Source organism: Manacus candei, unplaced genomic scaffold, assembly GCF_025592945.1.
Source record: "Manacus candei isolate 608988 ecotype Guabito, Panama unplaced genomic scaffold, ASM2559294v1 h1tg000005l, whole genome shotgun sequence".
Lineage (NCBI taxonomy): Eukaryota > Metazoa > Chordata > Aves > Passeriformes > Pipridae > Manacus > Manacus candei.
The window spans coordinates 24,074,319-24,092,727 of record NW_026138053.1 but is presented as its reverse complement, the minus strand read 5'-3'; the positions used below and the strand labels follow the sequence as shown (position 1 = coordinate 24,092,727).

The 18,409-nt window shown below is 42.7% G+C and overlaps 1 protein-coding gene across 12 annotated transcripts in view; it reads left to right on the top strand.

The window, feature by feature from the left end:
* Positions 1–18,127, top strand: part of CEP350 (centrosomal protein 350) — a 71,180-nt gene extending 53,053 nt beyond the window's left edge. For all 12 annotated transcript variants that reach the window (XM_051805475.1, XM_051805505.1, XM_051805549.1 and 9 more), the window contains 8 exons: positions 495–655; positions 1,232–1,371; positions 2,153–2,235; positions 2,920–4,973; positions 5,943–6,344; positions 6,432–6,578; positions 7,746–7,868; positions 14,066–18,127. In XM_051805475.1, coding sequence (XP_051661435.1) covers positions 495–655; positions 1,232–1,371; positions 2,153–2,235; positions 2,920–4,973; positions 5,943–6,344; positions 6,432–6,578; positions 7,746–7,868; positions 14,066–14,230 — 3,275 coding nt within the window. In that variant the 3' untranslated portion in view covers positions 14,231–18,127. The remainder of the gene's footprint in view (positions 1–494; positions 656–1,231; positions 1,372–2,152; positions 2,236–2,919; positions 4,974–5,942; positions 6,345–6,431; positions 6,579–7,745; positions 7,869–14,065) is intronic.
* Positions 18,128–18,409: the final 282 nt, after the last annotated feature.

Below are 18,409 nucleotides of genomic sequence, written 5' to 3'. Positions count from 1 at the left end.
TAGACAAGGTCGTCAGAGATGAAAGCATGTGCGGATCTTTCCCTTACGAGTTGATCAAGAAATGCTATAATTACATAGTGGTCACTTACTGTTTGGGAGGAGCTGTTAATTACAGTGGCATCACAAAGTGCTCCTGATTAGCAAGTGAGATTCCATTCTTTTTGTTTAGTTGGGGGTTTTTTTATTCTTTAAATGGTTAACAACAGTTGTTAATGGAAAAAGAATACAGTAGTTTGATTGCATTTACTGGCTGTTGATGATGGAATCCTTCATTATAGGGGTTTGTTATATTCAGAAATGAGGTGGATTAGCAAAATGCCCAGCTATTCTTGCTAGCTGACCAAAACATACTGGTGATTTACCTTCTAGAATATTCAGTAAAGTAATTGGCATTTTTGAGCATATTTTTTGTTTACTGAATGTCTGTCTGTTGCTTTGCACAGAACTGTTTTGTGAGGTGCAAGTTTATAAAGACTGAAACTGAACTTTTTCAGAAACCACCTCTGATCAAAGTGACATCGAAGGACGCATCAGGGCCCTGAAGGATGAGCTACGGAAAAGGAAGTCTGTGGTTTACCAGCTGAAAAAGGAGCAGAAAAAGAGACAAAAGGAGAGACTGAAGGCCCAGGAAGCCAGTTTGATCAAACAACTGGAGGTTAGGAACAGTAGGAAGAAGGGTGAAGTAAAAGATTGTTAGCCTTGGATAAATACCAACAGCTCCAAAAGACACATTATTGTTATTGAAACATGGCTGTTATATAGAAACATAGAATGGTTTGGGTTGGAAGGAACCTTAAAGATCATCTCCTTCCAACCCCCCTGCCTTGGGCAGGGATACCTTCAATTAGACCAGGTTGCTTAAAGCCCCATCCATCCTGGCCTTGTTGTGGCTATTTAACTGTTTTTGATAATAAACCAGAGCCTTGAGGCAAAAATGCTGTTCCCTTTTAAAATATCTTTAATGGGTTACTGGCAGTGTTCAGGGGGCTTATATATGTTTATACACATTAGTATCCTATCTTGGATTAAAGAGTGGTTGATGCTCATGTACCTTGTTTTTGCAAGTTAAGTATTGAAATTTCTAGGATTTGCAACTGTTGAGCCTTAGAAAGTTAAATGGATTGTTCTACAGAGAAACCAAGTGCATTCTTCATTAATTTAATAGGTTTTGATTGTTGAATTTTAGTTGTGGTTTAGTAGATTAACAGCAGTGATTGTTGTCCATGTGCAGTCGTATGATGAGTTCATCAAGAAGACTGAGGCAGAGCTGAGCCAGGATCTGGAGGCATCACCAACAGCCAAACCTCAGATTAAAACTCTCTCCTCAGCTGCTGCTGAAAAACCTAAGATCAAGGCACCACCACTCCATAGGTAACTGGGATTTCTCCTTCTTTTTGAGATTATTCTGGAATGGTGATGATTGCTGCTTTAGTGCAAGGAGAGCTGGTAACTGCTTTTCCTTAAAACACTGGATATTGGCAGTATTCTGTTGACCTATTTGCTGCTCTCACCAGACCCAAAATAGATAAGGTCTACTGTGCCTGTAATCATATACATCTCACTTTTGTCCTGCCCAGCCTTTCAGATCCTACTTGCAAGTTTTTTCCTGAACAATAATTTCTGCTTGTGCAAGAATTGTGCCAGATAGTTTCTATGGATTAGAGACCTGAAGGAATTCTTCTGCCATTTTGGTCACTCATTATGCCTGTTGCACTGTGTGAGGCAGCTGTTCATCTTTGCAACTTAAATCTGGGTTTTTAAAAGGTAGAGAATTCAACTGAATTCTGCACTTCCTACTGTATTTTAAGTGTTTCATTTTCTCCAGCAGATGGTGCAATTTTAGTGCATTCAAGTAAAAAAAAAAAGAAAGAACCCAATTTATTTTCTTTTTCTTTTTTTTTTTCTTGTCTGGGGAAAAAGACTGAAGTTCAATTAGTCTTTTAAAAAAATGCTTTCCAGGACTTACCAGACTCTCCTCTCTGCCCCCATTTCTACTTTTTAACATCACAGTATGTTGACAAAGCAAACTGTTTATGTTATCATTGGTGTGGTATTATAGATGCTTGTATTTCCATTTTTTTTTATTAAAGAAAAAAACCCAACACACTCTGGTGTAACTGTAATTCATGCAATTTGATTTTTTCAATTTTAGGCCTGAGACAGCTAAAAACTGGAAATCACTGACTGAATCAGAGAGATCCAGAGCATCTCTGGAATCCATTTCAGAACACGCAGGTATGTAGCTGGAAGAAACCAAACTACAGATGAAGAATTTGAAGACTGACTGTTTTAAAATTTTTTAACCTTTTCCTTCTTGACTCAAGAAGAGGTTTTAAGAGGGGATGCAGACTTCATAAAACCATAATGATCAAGCTGGGTTTTCACAGGTTTTATTTAGTAGGATTCTAGTTTTGCTGTTTCCTGAATATTCAGTATCTAGTTTACTCCTGCTGAGGTTTGTTTGAAACCATAGTTAAGTGACAACCTTTTTCCTTCCTTTTGTTTCCTGTTCTTTTATCACTTGAGGAAAGTAAAGAAATGAAAAATAATGAAGAACTCATGAATAGGGGTTTTTTATTATACTTTTCAATGTTTTGCTGTTTATCATTATCAATTCATTATCTCCCGTTCTAATCCTGGTTGTATTTGTGGCTTGCAAACAAATAACTGAGCCCTTACCTTGGGATACTGGTACAAGGAACAGTATTAGAAGGAAAGTATCAAAAGGAAAGCATTAGAACCTGGAACTGAATGAATGTTCCTCATGTTCATAGGGCAGCCAGAAATATATTCCAAGGCATCAGTTTGTATATTTTCGCACAGAAACCTTGATGTTAATTTAGTTGCCTGTGATTGCAGTTTTCAGTAAAACTGTGGGTTATACAATCTGCTGAAATTCACTTGTTATTTTCCTTCAAGATGCTGCATCATCAAGATCTGAGAGATCTGTGTCTGTGCACACCAAGACAGTGGCTGTGACAGATGTTCATGCTGGAGAACCTTCTGGAACAGCTTCCTCAGTTCTAATACCAGGGAGTTCCAGAGCAGGATCTGGTGATTCCTTAAATAGTGTGCCCTCATCAGCTCTTCTGAAAGACATAAAAGACATTAGCAGGGTATCCCCTGAGTCAGTGAACAAGGTGGTAAACGCATCCAATGTTGATGCTGCTGTTAGTCATAAATCTGAGATTACAGAAGATGTGGAATCCATAAAGTCAGAGGAATATGAGAGTGAAGGTTCTCATGTTAAGCCTCTGGAGAGTTCTGATGTCTTGTTGATGTTAGATAAAGAACAGGAGAGCTCACTGAACCTCTGCTCTGAAAACAAACACTCCCAGAAGGAACTGTTTGATTTGGGCGTGGAAAGTCTTCATGCTACAGAAGAAATCCTAGAACAGAGACTGGCAGATAAAGAGGCTGTAAGTGGCCCAAGTGTAAAGGAGTCTCCTAATAAGCTCAGTAAATCTGCAGAGGAAAAAGGTTATCTGCCTTCAGAGCAGCTTTTTACTCAAAAAGAGCCATCGTACCTTGATGACTTCGAAGGATCCTCCTCCAGAAAACAAATGTCAGCTGAAGAAACACCTCCTGGGGAGCGTTACAAAGATGACTTCGAGGGATCCCTTCTCTCCGCTAACGCGGAGTCGCTGAGGGAGCAGTCCCAGCCCAGGGAGCAGGCCAGCAGGAGCAGATCCACCAGCCTGGGCAGCGATGGTGAGATCAGTGAGTGCCTCAGTGACAGGTCTCTCTCTGGCAGCATGCATTCAGAGAGGCTGCTGGAACTCAAGTCCCCAACTGAACTTCTGAAAAACACCGAACGCAGAGATGTGGAGCAGGAACAGTCCCCTACCGGGTCCCCTCTGTGGGCCCCTGTTGCAATCACAGAAGAAACAGATAGTTTGTCAAATTTCAACATTGGTGATAGAGTACTCGTGAGCAAAGTCCAGCCTGGAACGTTGCGATTCAAAGGGCTGACTAAATTTGCCAAAGGGTTTTGGGCTGGCGTGGAGTTGGATAAACCTGAAGGGAACAATAATGGAACTTATGATGGTATCAAATACTTTGATTGCAAAGAGAAACATGGTATCTTTGCTCCTCCTCAGAAAATCTCTCACATTACAGAAAGTATCGATAGCCAGTTAGACACAAATAAGGATGAAGACTCATTCTTTGATGACAGACTGGAGAAGCAACACAAAGCTGAGCAGAAAGACAGAGGAATTCCCAAACCTGGCAAAGAGGATGAAAGCCAGAGCAGAAATGCAATAGAGAACTATTCCCAGGATAAAGCTCCTGCAGATAGAGCTGTTTCAGAGGCTTCAACTGAGGAAAGGGTTGATGAGGAGTTGTCATCTAAAGCAAACAGCATAAAGGAGATTTCTGTAGCTACTGGTTTATTTGCCCAAGAACAGTCAGTGGTGGATTATCTGAAGGATGCTGTAAAGGAGGAGGCCACCCACACTCCTCTTGTTTCTAGTCTTGAGGATGAGATTTCCTCTGTTCAGTTGGATGACATCTCAGATTTCCTTTCTGAAAAACTGGAAAGGCAGAAGACACTGGGAGAAGAATGTGCTGAAAAGTTAGATGATCTGTCTCCTGGTGTCGTGGAGAAGTCTGCAACTCCACTTCTGGATTTGCTGACAAAAGAAAAGAACCAGTTAGAAGCACAGCTCAAACTGCCACTCAGAGAGGAAGAAAAGTCAAAAGACCAACTGGAAAAGGTCAGTTTGCTGACTGACAGCCTACTTAGAGATTTTGTGAAAGACACAGTCAATCAGTTACAGCAAATAAAGAAGGTCAGGAATGAGAAAATACAGCTCAGCAACCAGGAGCTCTGTGACATGAAGGAGGAATCCAGTAGCCCATCCCAGCAGGTTGAAAAGCAGATTCCAGACGGACTGAATAACTTCTTCCTAAGTTCTGATTTGGAAGATGACAGAGAAGAACTTTCCTCTCCAGACATGTGTCCCAGACCAGTGAGTAACAGACATCTTGCACTAATTTTAAGAGCTGATTGTTCTTTGACTGGTAATGATTGAATCCAAGGCATTTTGTGTGGCACCAGGTTTTCTCCCAAGTTCTGTTGGGCAATGTAGAGATTACCTGTATGTACGTGTCTTACAAGTTCCTGTGTATCCCAGTGCATGGCTTGTTTTGGTAGCCACACAGGCTGAAAGACACAGTTGGGCACATGAAAGTGAAAAATACTTCTTTTAAGTTGCATTCTGCTTCCACATTCAATTTGTCTTTAATCTTTACCCTCAGTTTTTATTCTAAAAATGGCAAAATAGACTCTAAACTTACTTCTATCTATTCTCAATATGAAAGAGTCATTCTCAAACATAATTAATTGCTCTTGAGGTCATTTAGGTGTCAGCCTGCCCTATCCACTGAACTAATATATGATGAGTAGTGGAAGTTCAGGCTTCCCCAGAATAACCATTAATGGTACAGATATAGGACTTGTCCTTTCTGCTAGAGCTCCCAGCAAACTTGTCTGCTTTGCCAAGGATCTCAGTACTTGGTCACCACTGAAAGCTTCAGCCTGTTTCACCAGTGTGGGCACTACTTTGTCACTGAAACAGCCATCACCTGCTAAAAGGTTTTAGGCTATTGATTTAGATCTGAGACTGCTGGTGAGTGAAATGAAAAATTGTGTGTCCCATTATCAGTCTTTAAACCAGTCAGCCTTTCATAAACAGGACAAACAGTGAGCAGGATGCTCAGCCTTTTAAGGTCTGTAGGAACCCCCGAAAGTATTCAAGGAACCCCAGGTATTTGATTCAAAACATTCTTAATTTTCCTGTGAGCTATTTCTTAATTTGCCTGAGTATTTGTGCATGTGCTGCCAACTACATCAGTAAAGCATTTAAAAACTTAACCTGAGTTAGACAATGGTGTGACAGACACCCTTTCATATTTATTCTGTGGATCTTAATTCACAGGAGAGTCCAGTGTTTGGTGCCAGTGGTCAGGAAGAGCTTGCCAAGAGACTGGCAGAGCTCGAGCTCAACCGTGAGTTCCTGAGTGTGCTGGGAGATGATCAGGACTGGTTTGATGAGGACTATGGCCTGAGTTCCCGTAAGCTCCAGCAGAAGGAAGCCGAGGAGCCGGCAGTGCTGCCCCAGGTGGAACTGCAGAAGGGGCCAACAAAGCCGTGTGAGGAGCCCCTGGCAGTCCCTCACACTGCAGTGGAGGTGGAAGGTATGGTCCATGCAGCAGCTGAGGAACTCTGGAAGCTCAGGGAGCTGGGCCACGATCTTCAAAGCTGCAGCCTTCGTTCAGACCTTAGTGGTTCCCTCCAGGAGCAGGACACGGACACGATAAACAAGCAGGTTTATAAAAAGGTACAGCCTTCAGGCACCTTGGTCTTGCCCTTTGAACATTTACCATGGACAACAGAAGCCGTAACTTTTACTTCTTTCTTTGTTAAGGTGGTATTTGATTTAACAAGGGAGATCTTCGGGGAAATCTTTGCTGAGGATCCTAATCTAAATCAGCCTATTTGGATGAAACCATGTAGGATTGCATCTGCTTATTTTCGCCGAGTCAAAGATCCAAATGATCTGGATGAAATCAAGGTAGGAAGAAATCTTTGTTGTGCATGGACAGTGAGGTGAAAAACATTGTACTAGCACTTACCTGAAGCGTTAGATCATAACAGATGAATCCAGCAAGAGATGCATTCAGAAAAGAAAGGAGACTGCAAACCTGAAAGGGTATTTGTCAAAATGATCCATTTTTACTCAACAGATTTGCCTCCCTGTCCTTTTGGCTGTTATTGGTTGCTTTTAAACCTTAGTCCTCTGTGTAGAATTGCCAGGATGACCTTGATCTTATAAAATTGGTATGCTGACAGGCTGCTGCTTTAGCAGATTTCCATGGAACTCTGTATGGCTAAATTGGAATGGATCCAGTGGTAGGGTTGGGCCAAATGGGATGAGATGGATTTTTTACTCAGACATACATACACACCTGTGCCAGCCTCACTGAGGACAGCAGGATTTGCCCAGAGGGACCCAAAATCTGACTGGCAAGGGCATTGTATTTAGCAAACCAGAGGAGATCTCCTGTTAATGACGGTAATGCTTAAGAAAGGACAAAACCCCAAAAAGCTAAAGCCTGACTGAACCTAGGTTAAATTTTTAGGGCTGGACATTTCAGAAAAAACTGTCTCCCTGAAAGCACTCAAACGAGAACCTTCCATATGGCTTATCAGGACATAAATGAAGACTTCCACCTGTACTATTTCTTCTGAAATTGAGGAGGGGTTGGCAATATTTTGATTAACCTGCTGAAGATACAGCATGTTAACTGTCTAGAAAAGACAGAAATAGTATCTAGATCACACTGTTAGTGGAGAAGACTTTCAAAAACGTGTGACAGGGGACAGCAGGGGCACAGGACGAGGACACCAAATGGTCACTCTCCTTTTCTTTAATATTCTCCCATAAAGTGATTTGTCAGAACCTTCTGTTTGTGTGCTGTTGAATTGGAAGTTTCTGTTCTCATGATTGCTACAGCAGTCAGTGCCTTTTTTTTGCCCCCAGCTTGAGTTTAATAATTGTCCTACCTGTGTAATGCTGCCCGAGAGACTTCCAGTGTAACTTTGATGCATACACTGTGTCTCTGAGCTAAACAGAAAGGTGTTCTCCATTTTATAAAGTGACTTTTTAGGGGAGGTACTTTGTGCATACCTTTCATTTCTTAGCTCGGATGTGATAAATCTCACCTTTACTGTTCTGTAGAGCTTCATTGCAGCTGAAGTGCTGAAGTTGTTCAGCCTGAGGAAGGAGCCTAATCACAAAACAGACTGGCAGAAGATGATGAAATTTGGGCGGAAGAAACGCGACCGAGTGGATCATATACTGGTAAGTGAATGAAAATAGGTAATCATGTCAGGTGCTTCCACCAGGCTGAAATGTGGCATGAGTGTATTTTCAGTATTCAGTCATGCTGTTTAAAGGGTACAAAGTGTGCATGAGGTATTACAGAGGGTGGGTCCTGTGCCAGTGAGTTAAGGTGACTTGAGTGAATTCTGCCTACTGATTTGACTGGAGTATAAATTTGCTCACTCCTAAAAGTTTAAAGCATGAATTTACAGAGGGAAACACTGAGTTATTTCACTAAACCTTTTCTTTTGGAAGGGAATATGTGTTTTTTTCTTTTACTTTAAGTTAAAATACTTTTGTTCTGAAGTAATATTTAATTGGAGACGGTGGTACAAAGAACTTAATTGAACTAGTGAATGCAGCTGCCACTGGGGCAGAGACAGTTCAGTGTTAAAACTGCCTAAGATGGAGCATGTCTGGCTGTGTACTGGTCTTTGAAAGTTACTTGTTGGGTTGTGTTGCAGGATGATTAACATCTTTATTGGCTGTAATGATAGTGAAGGTTCTGCTTGGGAATATGAGTCGTCATTAACACTGTGCTTCACTTAATTGTACCTGGAATTGATTCCACACACGCACATATAAGTCGTGTGGTCTTTTAATTGGCCATCACTGGGAGGTTTCCAACACAGGGTTTTTCCCAGGGGTTTAATTGTATGTAAATAGAATACCTATGTATAGGTCCCAATACATCCTGATAGCCTTGATTCTGGGATATGGAGGTTATGAAAATGTGCACAAAAAAATATCTATGTTTAGATCCCCAAGAGAACTAATAATAGAGCTACTGTGCTCGTGTACTACCTACCTAATTTCTTTGCAACATACTTAGAAAGATTCCTGACTGGAAAAATTTTTCCTAGTTGAAGGCATCCAAAGTGCTTCAGGTGAAATAAGCTTGAAGTTCAGAATCTGGTCTGTGATTTAGATGCAGACCCAGACATCAAAGATTAATGAAGCTCTTACAAGTTTGGCTTAATAAATAATGTGCTTAATTTTATTTTGTTCTCACAAGAATATGGTAATGAAATTTTAGCTGAAGACTGGGAATAACTCTGTGAAGGTTGCAGAGTGCCATGCTTTAGGAAATAAGGCAGTCTCCGTGGCATTGCTAACAAATTTATACTGTAATGTGAGACACTATCAGAGAAACTTCTAACTGAAAACCTAAGGAAATGGTGTTCAGTTTCCCTTGCCCTATTTTATTAAAAGTCTCTATAAAACATGAAGTATCTGGACAGCTTTCTCTGTCTCTTAATCAACCCCCAACTTGTACTTAAGGTCGTGGGTTCTGTAGTAACACAAATCCAAGGCCAGAAGTGGATATACAGGTCAGTGCAAGACCTGCTGCCTATTCCCTAGTAACTCACAGTGTAGCCCTAAACCAAGAGGTCAGTTTTGGAGTTTTCCAAACTCCTGAAAGGGAAATTGAGACTTTTTTGGTAGGTTTAGGTGCTGTAGAAGCTTCTTTAAAAGTCACAATTGAAAATGGTTTATTCGAGTTTTTCTGGGTATTTAGCCTCCTGCAATGTGCAGGGGATGTCATGAGTACATACATGAGCTGATTGATTCTCCACATTACTTTGCTGCTGGTAAAGACAATGACTTAAAATAAAAGGTGATCTTTTTAAAGCAGAAATGAACATTCTTATGCTTCTGTTATTTGCATTTAAACTTTGAGCACAGTTTCTTCACTTCCCCTTTAAGTAAAATTAACCTTAAAATGAAAACATCCCTTGACAATTTTCTGTGGAGACAACCTGTGTGTTTTAGTGACTTTGAGAGGATTGAACATGCTGACTGTCCAGTATTGCCTGATCCAAGAGCTGGGCATAACTTTTATTTCTTCTTTGGGCACAGAAACCAATGCCAGGCTATTTTACCCAGCTTACTCTCTCCCTGATTATCCCTGGGTGTGTCCTTTTGGGTTTATTTTACTAAACCCAATTCCCCGTGGTAGGTTCAGCCTTGTGGGGAAGGGGCATGCTGGGACCTGTGGGTGACCACAGTCAGCTGTCACAGCTGCTGGGAACTAAGGGGGAACAGGATGTCCTTTGTATCCTTGCTCTGCCTTTAGGTTTGCTGCTTCCTCCAAACCGTGCATCTTTAGTTGCACTTTCGCTTTCGACTGCACTTTCCCAGCATTGACACGAATGTGATGTCACCAGTATGCAGCCATGATTTAGTGCCAGTGACAAAAAAAACCATCTTCCTCTTGTCCTTTTTGCATCACCTTTGATCAGTCATCTCTGTCTTCAGAAAGCATTTGTGTTGGGATGCCTTCAGGGATCTCTCTGATCTGCTGGATAGTTGCTCAGGTTACTAACGTTTACTGCAAATCTTGCTTTCAGTAAACAAGTACAGAATGTTCACATTTATGAAAAGCTACTTTGTTTAAAATCAAGTGAAGGGAATGTCCAGGTGTTTGCTTTCCTCCTCTTATGTCCCTTCATGTTGCTCCTTTACGACCTGTGTGCAGTCTGTGCTGTGTGGAGAATGTCAAATGTACCCGTAGGCTGAGGTGCTGCATTTCAGTACATCAGGGCTGCCTGCACCTTCCAAAACATGTTTTTAAACTACAGCAAAACCCCTCATATCTCCTTATTTAAGTTCAGGTACTAACAACAGGTTGTTTCCACTCCTTTTTTTCCCACTTGGGTCTTCAGCCAGAACTCCCTGTGCTGATCTGTTTGTGTGGGGCTAAAACAAACTCTGGCATTGCTTTCCCGTTCCCTTTTATCTGGAACTTGAGAAAGCACAGCTCACACGATACTGCCTAATCTGTGTGTTTAGTTTTCACACCTGAGGAGCTGCCAACAGAGTGCTGGAAAGTGCTTGATCTTCTGACCTGTTGACTTAAGACCCAGAATGTTTCTTTCTATGCAGCAACTCTGCAACAAAGCAGGGCTGTTCCTACCAAACTGGCTTAGTCGGAAATCCCACTTCTGCAGCACCCCAGATCTAAACCCAGGGGGAGTGCACAGTAAGAAGAGTCTCAAAGCCTGCTTGTGTGCTCAGTTGTGTGTCTTAAGATTTCCAGGCACACTGAGAGCTGTGAGAATGCACCTGCCTGCCTTCCTCCTGCTGGCATTCTTCCAAGGCACTAGTTTATATCTGGGTTTTTATTCTTTTCAGTCTCCCAAATGGTCTAATGACTCCTTAAATGTCATTTATTTTGGAGATATTCATGGTTTTGAACATGAACCTCCAGAAACTGAAACATGTCAACTCACTCTGATTATATTACTTTAAGTGGGGTTTTTTGGGTGCTGTGACATTTATCAGATGGCCAGCAGGATTGTGTGACCATGCTATATCCTGATTTTCCTTTTGCATGTATGCCTCCTTCTTTCTTTCTGTTTTAAAACAAAAAGTGTGCATACAAAGAAAGAGCACAGAGCTAAAAAAAACCTCACAGAGCCTTCTGCATTGCATCACTGTTTATCTTTTCCTGTAGCATGGAATTCAGTTTCATTAAAACTGTAGTTCTCCTGACTTTACCCAAGTGCAGTGTCTCTCTGGTATAGAGCTCTTACTTCCTGGTGCAGTTTTACTTTTGTCATGACAGTGTGCAGGAACTTAAATGCTGGGCAGGTACTGAACACAAGGCAAAGCCCATTTCCATGAAAGCCACGGTAGTTGTCAGGTATTAAGCAAACTGTCTCCATTGCTTTAGGAGCACTTTGTGGTAACACAAGGAGTGGATCAAACCTTTCCCAGACAAAGGAGTCACAACTGCTTTGGCTCAGATGGCTGCAGCCAGCATGGCAGTGTCCACACGTGTTCTGAATACACTATAGACAAGACTTGCCTGCAGCTCTGAATTGCACATTCTCTCAGTTTTCCAAAAGTATGCTCGAGGAAGTCCTCCTAATGCCAGAGGAAATTGTGCACTGTGCCTCTGAGAGAGAGGGGAATGATAGAGGCAAGAGAAAATCAATCACAATACTGTTTTCCTGTCTTCATCATTCTCCTGCTATTAAACATCCAGCCTTTCCCTGCCTGGATCAAGTACCTTCTCTAGGTCTTGGCTTTACTTTTTAGCAGTGAGGTGGCTGCTGGCCTGGGAGGGTCAGGCAGAAAATCACATCAGTCAGAATCGTGCAGCTGCTCCGGGTTACCAGCCTTGGACGTCATCGGTCAAGGTCTCTGGGCGTCCCCCAGCACTTGTCTCCACCCACCTCCTTCATCTTCAGGATCTTCCCCCATTTCCAGGATCTTTCCTGCAGCAAGGATCTTCACCTTTTCACTTTGGGCCCCGTAGTTTCTTTCCCAAACCACTTTTGCTTTTAGGGACCCATTCTTTCTGGCACCACCTCTTCTTTTCATGACCCCGGTCGTCTTGCTTTTCCTTATCTGAATAGTCTGTGGTGCAGACACACCACAAATGATCAGTTGATCAGTCTGCAAATTTCTCCTTCTGTCTTATGCCTCTTTATTGATGGGAGGACCTGGAACATGCTGCTGTTGTTTATTTTATCAGAATTTACAACCAGCACATACAGGTTGCAGGCAGCACATTTCTGTGGGAGAGTTCAGGAGTCTTTCAGACATTCACCCCCACACAAACCCACACCCAATTATCTGCCTCTTGTTAGCCTACCATTTACATTATTTTTTCACCTGCAACACTCATTGGAAGTTTGATTGCCAATAATGTTACTTCTTCCTTATTAATAAGAAGCCTAATGAAGCCATGAATGCCTTGTCTTTGACAGCTGTGTGGGACAAAGGCGCTGGCTGTGCTGGCACAGATTTGTAAGCAGGTAACGTGACTCTTCCAAAGCTGTTTGCAGGAAATCCCTGCCCCTCTCCCCAAGCTCTTAAGAGAGGAAAGGAGCTGTCACGCCGACACCCCATTTATAACTGAGGCCTCATGAATGGCTGCAAGTCCTGCAGCAGTGCCTGTTCCCCGGGGTTCCCATAGCAGCCTGTTCTTGGGCTTCCCACCGTGCTGGGGTTATTGAATCATCATTATGCTGCAGCAGCTGTCAGCTTCAAACCAGACCAGTTTCTGGGAGGTTTAGCTTCAGGCAAAGGGAAGAGAGGGTGTTTTGGCTGTAGTTCAGTCTTCTCTTTTGAAAACAACACTATTACTTATTGATCCTGGGTTAGTGGATTTTTCAGTGTGTTTAACCTTGGTTTGGCAGTGTTTAGGTGTCTGCCCCACTTGTACCATGTAAATGTATTTTGAGTTCAGAGTGTAAGATTTATGGTCAGAGGAGATTTCTGCTGAATCTGAGTAGAGAAAGAGCTTTCAATAGGATTTTTTTGTCATTTTAAGTGCAAGCGATGTTTGCATCCATTCTTTCTTTTCTAAAAAGTTTGAGCTTTGTTAGGGTGTCTCTGCAATACTGAAACAGTCACTAAGACAAATTTTAGTAAGTATAACTGGAGATGTCCAGTTTTGGAGACTCTCAATAAAACTTGATTTGCTGAATGAAATTAAATATTTCAGTCTGATACTAAACCACCTATTTGTCACTGACCAGTAAAAGAGGATTTTCCTTGTCAACCATTTAGGAATAGAAGGAAATAAGTCCTCTTTGAATGTAATGGTACAGAATTCCATTTGTGATAATGCTGTCAAATCCAATGAAGCATGGAGTATTCTCTGCAAATCCAGCAGAGCATGGAGTATACTGTGCAAATGAATTGTAATGCTGTCTTAAAACATATGCCAGCATTTTATTTTCCTATGCAGAAGAACTGGAGAAGTTAGTTGTTTCCTTAAAGTTCTTTAAACTGAACTGCAGTAAAGTCTTTTCTTTTTCTTCTTCCCCCGTTCAAGGCCTTTGCATCATTTCTTAGCGGTTCAAACCTCATCGAATCAGCTTCTTGCAAATAACATAATTAGGGACTCTTAACAGAGCTTCTGCTGCTGGCCAAGAATATCCCATTATCTGAGTTCTTTCAAGTGAAACTTGTGTGGGAATATAAAATCCTTTAAAATAGATGCTACAGTGAAAGGTAGAAAATGTTCATACAGTGAAATAGCCTGGCTCACAGGGATCTGTGTTCATTTTGCTATTCCAAGCGTTTCCTGTAATCTCTTACAAAGACAGATATGTTGTTTGGCAGATACACACTGTTTTGGACTCTTTCTGGAACTTTGCAGGGGATATTATCCTAGAGCAACAGAATTGTAATGTTTATATTGCCTTTCTCCCTCCAAGGTGCAGGAGCTCCACGAGGAGGAAGCGCAGTGGGTGAACTACGACGAGGATGAGCTGTGTGTAAAGATGCAGTTGGCAGACGGGATCTTCGAGGCCTTAATCAGAGACACTGTTGATGTGCTGAACCAGATAAACGAGAAACAGCGGAGGCTGCTGCTTGTCTGACAGTGCTGGAGCGAGCTCAGAGCTGCAGAACCACGGAGTCAGGGCCTCCCTGACCCCTGACCTGCTCTCCACCTGCTCCTGCTGCGGCTGGATTTCCATGCACAGGGTCTCAAGGCAGTTCAGATGCGATGAAAGGAGCCTGAACTCGCATCTGCTACCACTCGAGACCTCATTTCAGATTTATTGTTTGAAACAAGCTGATCCCTCACTCAAGGCTGCTTTGTGGAGTGCTCAAGACTGTTCGTGTGCCAATGCATTTATAGCACAGAACTGTCAGTGGCTGTCTGGGGCCCCAGCCTGGGGCTTTGACATGTTCAGCTTCTTCCCTGAAAGGGTTGGGTTGAGTTGGGATATTGGCTGTTTTGCTGGAATGGCTGTCAGCCATCAGTACTCAACTTGTCTTTAGAAATGTGAGTAATTTGGAGAAGCAACAATTCGGTCAGGTTTTGGTCATAAGTGGAGACTTACCGTACTGAACAGTGTTATAATCTTAACACCTCTTCTCCTGCAGCCCTGACAATGTGCATCAGTTCCTTCTGCTCCAGAGCCCATTTAATTCACTTCTCTGTGAAGCTGGTTTTCATCCTTCTTCTGTGATGTGGTACTAAGCATGGTGCCAGCCCAGTCCAGGGAGATTAGATGATGTTGCTTCCTGCATACAAGTAAAGAATTCTTGCTGCTTTGCCGATGTAACTTGCTTCAGTCCTGAGGCGGAGCAAGACAACGGCCGCCTAATGTGTGAAAGATGAGCCCTTGGACAACTTTCCTCCTACCGTGTAGCACTTCTCTTCCTGGAGCACCAGCTGCTCCCAGACAACGGATACTCAGGATTTTCTCAGGCACGAGACATGCAGGAGTGGAAAATGTTTCCTCACAAAAAATTTGGCCTTCAATCCCTCAGCTTTCTCCCTCACTGTCACCTAATAAGTTGGAGAAGCTGTTACTTGAACAATTTAGAGAACAGAGAGTATTCACCAAAGAAAGCGGTGTCTGGTGCTTGACTGTCTGCATGTTTTGTGCTTGTGGGTTTTTTATTTATTTTCAGATAATTTATTAAGTGGGTTATAGGAGAGTGTCCTGTGCAGTTGGCTGCACTGTCTTGTGTTTTGGGACAGACGAACTCGAGAGAGCATCTGGTTTGGAGACTTCCAAAGTCTCATATTCTTCGCACAAAACCTCCAGCTTCTCGAGGCAGATACGAGGGGGGGTGAAGGTGAGAAGAACCAAACCTCAGTGACCAAGGACTAGGAGTGGAGTTTCACCACACCTGGTTCGGAGACAATGGAGAGTTGAGGGCGCTGAGCTGAAAAATGATGTGAAAATTCCCAGCTCCATCTGTTTCCTTCCTTTCCCAGAACTTCTGCACCATGGGCAGCTGTTACCTGGTTGGTTTGGTGCTGGATTCAACTGCAGTGTCCTTCTGCTGAGTGCTCGTTCCTAACCTGTTCCTCCCGTCCTTGTGTTTTTCTTGGAGGAACACGGACAGTCTGGGGTCGAACTCTGATGCCTTAATAGTGGATGTCCCTGTTTGCTAACCTGGGACGAGACCCAGAGAAAAGTCGGGTTCTCCAGACATGCTGGAGTGCAGAAAGACGCTGAAGCCTCAGAGGTGCCCCAGAGATGCTGTGGCCCACAACAGACGTGGTGGGGAGATCTCAACCATTTTGTTCACCTGCTTGGATCTTGGGCTCCCCACTGTGCACACCTCTGCTGCTGCTCCAGTTTGGTTTCTCTTTTCCACCTTTTTTTTTTTTTTGGTTGGGTCATTTAATGTTTGGGGGGTTTTTTGAAAGCTATCATTGGAATATTTGCATTTTGCACGATGACACACAGCTGGTAATTCTTCAGGGACAGCACTGGGAAATGTTGGATTTGCCAGAGGTCCATGCAGATTCTCAGATGTAGTGTTGCCAGCACCTCACTTGTGAGTTAATGGGGAACCATATCCATGGGAGCTTAATGAGTGGAAGGAGAAGGAGGAGGTAGTGGTGGGTAGGGGCACATCCAATGGGCATATGCATGTCTGTCCCGCAGTGGTGGCCCTTCTGGCTGGCTGGAAGTCTGGTCGAGCATTGCTCAACTTTTTTTACATTTGTCCATGTAAAATGTCATGATGCTGAACCAGGAAGTTCTTAAGACAGAAGCAAACTAAAGCTGCTAGATTTAACCAGCATGGTGTCACTGATTGGGTCACCACCTCAGATTCCCTTTCCTGGGTGTATCTTTTCAGTAGCAAGGATTGCTATTTTTGTACGTAGCAATTAAGGAAAGAGGGCAGAAACCTGCAGTGTAGGTTTGCACCTGGAGTATCAGGTTAGGTTCTGTTCTGTAGATACCATGGTCAGGGTTGAGAAGGTTGCCCTGCATGCCCAAGGCTTTTTGGCCATTCTGAGGGATTTGGGGGGTGTTTCTGGTCTGTCCAACAGCAGGGAGGAGGTCGTACAGTCAGGCCTGACAAGGTACTGCAGTCTGTTGGAGATGGTATACCTGTTTATACAGGTATAAACTGCTGGCTTTAGAACCCTCAGCAGAAGCAGTAACTGTTTTTACAGCTGTTTGGACAGAAGGAAGCTGTGTCTAACTAATGGCTTTATTCCTTTGCAGACATCACTGTTTATTTTCAGTAGCAATCCTTGCTAGGAGCAACCCTAAAAAGAACATACATGAATTACTTTCTCAATACCTCAAGTGTGTTGAGTTGCTTTGAGTTGAGTGTATGTTCAAAACCTCGAGTGGGTTGAGTACTCGTGGACTGATCATTGCAGTGGTTGGTCTGGGTTGGGCTGGTAACAAGGAGATATGGGGAAGCCTGGGGTCCCACAAACGGGCTGAATTCTCTACTTCTCTCCCCAACTTCCCCTTTATAAGAACAAGATGATATTCCTGGGTCTGGTTATCTCAGTGCAACCACGTTAGAAGATTCAAGGCTTGAGACATTTTGCTGAGACCCACGAGCTGTCCGGGGCAGTGGCTGCCATCACTGGGGAGATGCCACTCCGTTTTGGGAAGGATCCCAGGGCCAGGTGGGAAAGCCCAGGCTTGTGAGGACATGGGGCACGAGTACCTCTCTCACAGCAGGACGCTCCATGAGCTGCACTGTGGGATATCAGTACTTCTGTCTTTCAAAAAAGGCTTGTTGCTCATAAGGTGGAATGAGGGATTGAAAAATCCCGTCTTGTTCCCTTTCTTTTCTTGAAAAAGTGGCCTTAGCTTTTTGCAATACTTGAATAAGTGTGTACCTGCAGAAGACCTTCAGTAGCACAGTGATAGAGACCTTTTAAGTGACTATTCTGCAAGGAACTGTGTGCAGTTCCCACTTTCATATCCCTTTGCTACCTTCAGAATATTAGGAAAATACAGTACTTTTCAGCAGAGAAACAGTCGGATCTTATAAGGTATTTAGTGCATCTGAAGTGTTTACAAACCAACTAAAATGGAGAAAAGCAAACTATCGAACTTATTTGTAATTTAAGCGTTAAATGCAAGATTATATACAGATGAAAGAGGAATACTGTAATTAACCTGCATTTACTAGGGTTTTTTTTCCCTTGACTTTGCAGAGCCTTTTGATACACATTTGCAAAGCCGCCTTTCGGGAGGCTCCGTCTCCCCGTGTACTGTGCTGTGGAGATGCTGAAAAGAAACCTGTTTACTGTGTCTGTGTAAATAACCTGGTAACTTGGGGTTTGGGCCAGTTTCAGCTCATGTTCACATCCACAGCAGCTTTGCACAGTAGACAGACCTGAGGATGTGGAGGGGTTGGGGGTTTCTTTTTTTTGTAATTAAGAATTGTAAAATAACCAGGGTGGTCCCTGTGTACACCAGTGTAAATATCTTTGGTAACTGAAATGTACTTTAAGAGAACAAAATCTGTAAATAAACTGATTTATAAATTAATCTTGTTTCCTGGTTTTTATAAAATGGAGCTTTATAATTACCCAAATGGTTGCTAATTCTGAAGGTGTCCTGGAGATTTGTCCCTTGTATGTTCCCCTTTCCGCCTGATGCTGTACTTGGGATGCCAATCACAGTCCACAAAATCCCATTAGAGTTGCCTTAATTATAATCATAACGTTATTAGAATTTCCTTATTGTTAAAGCTGAGTGTTGATAAAAACAGAAAATAGCATTAAGCAGTCATTGCAGGAGTGTACTGCGGGAGAAAAATTTCTCCTTGTA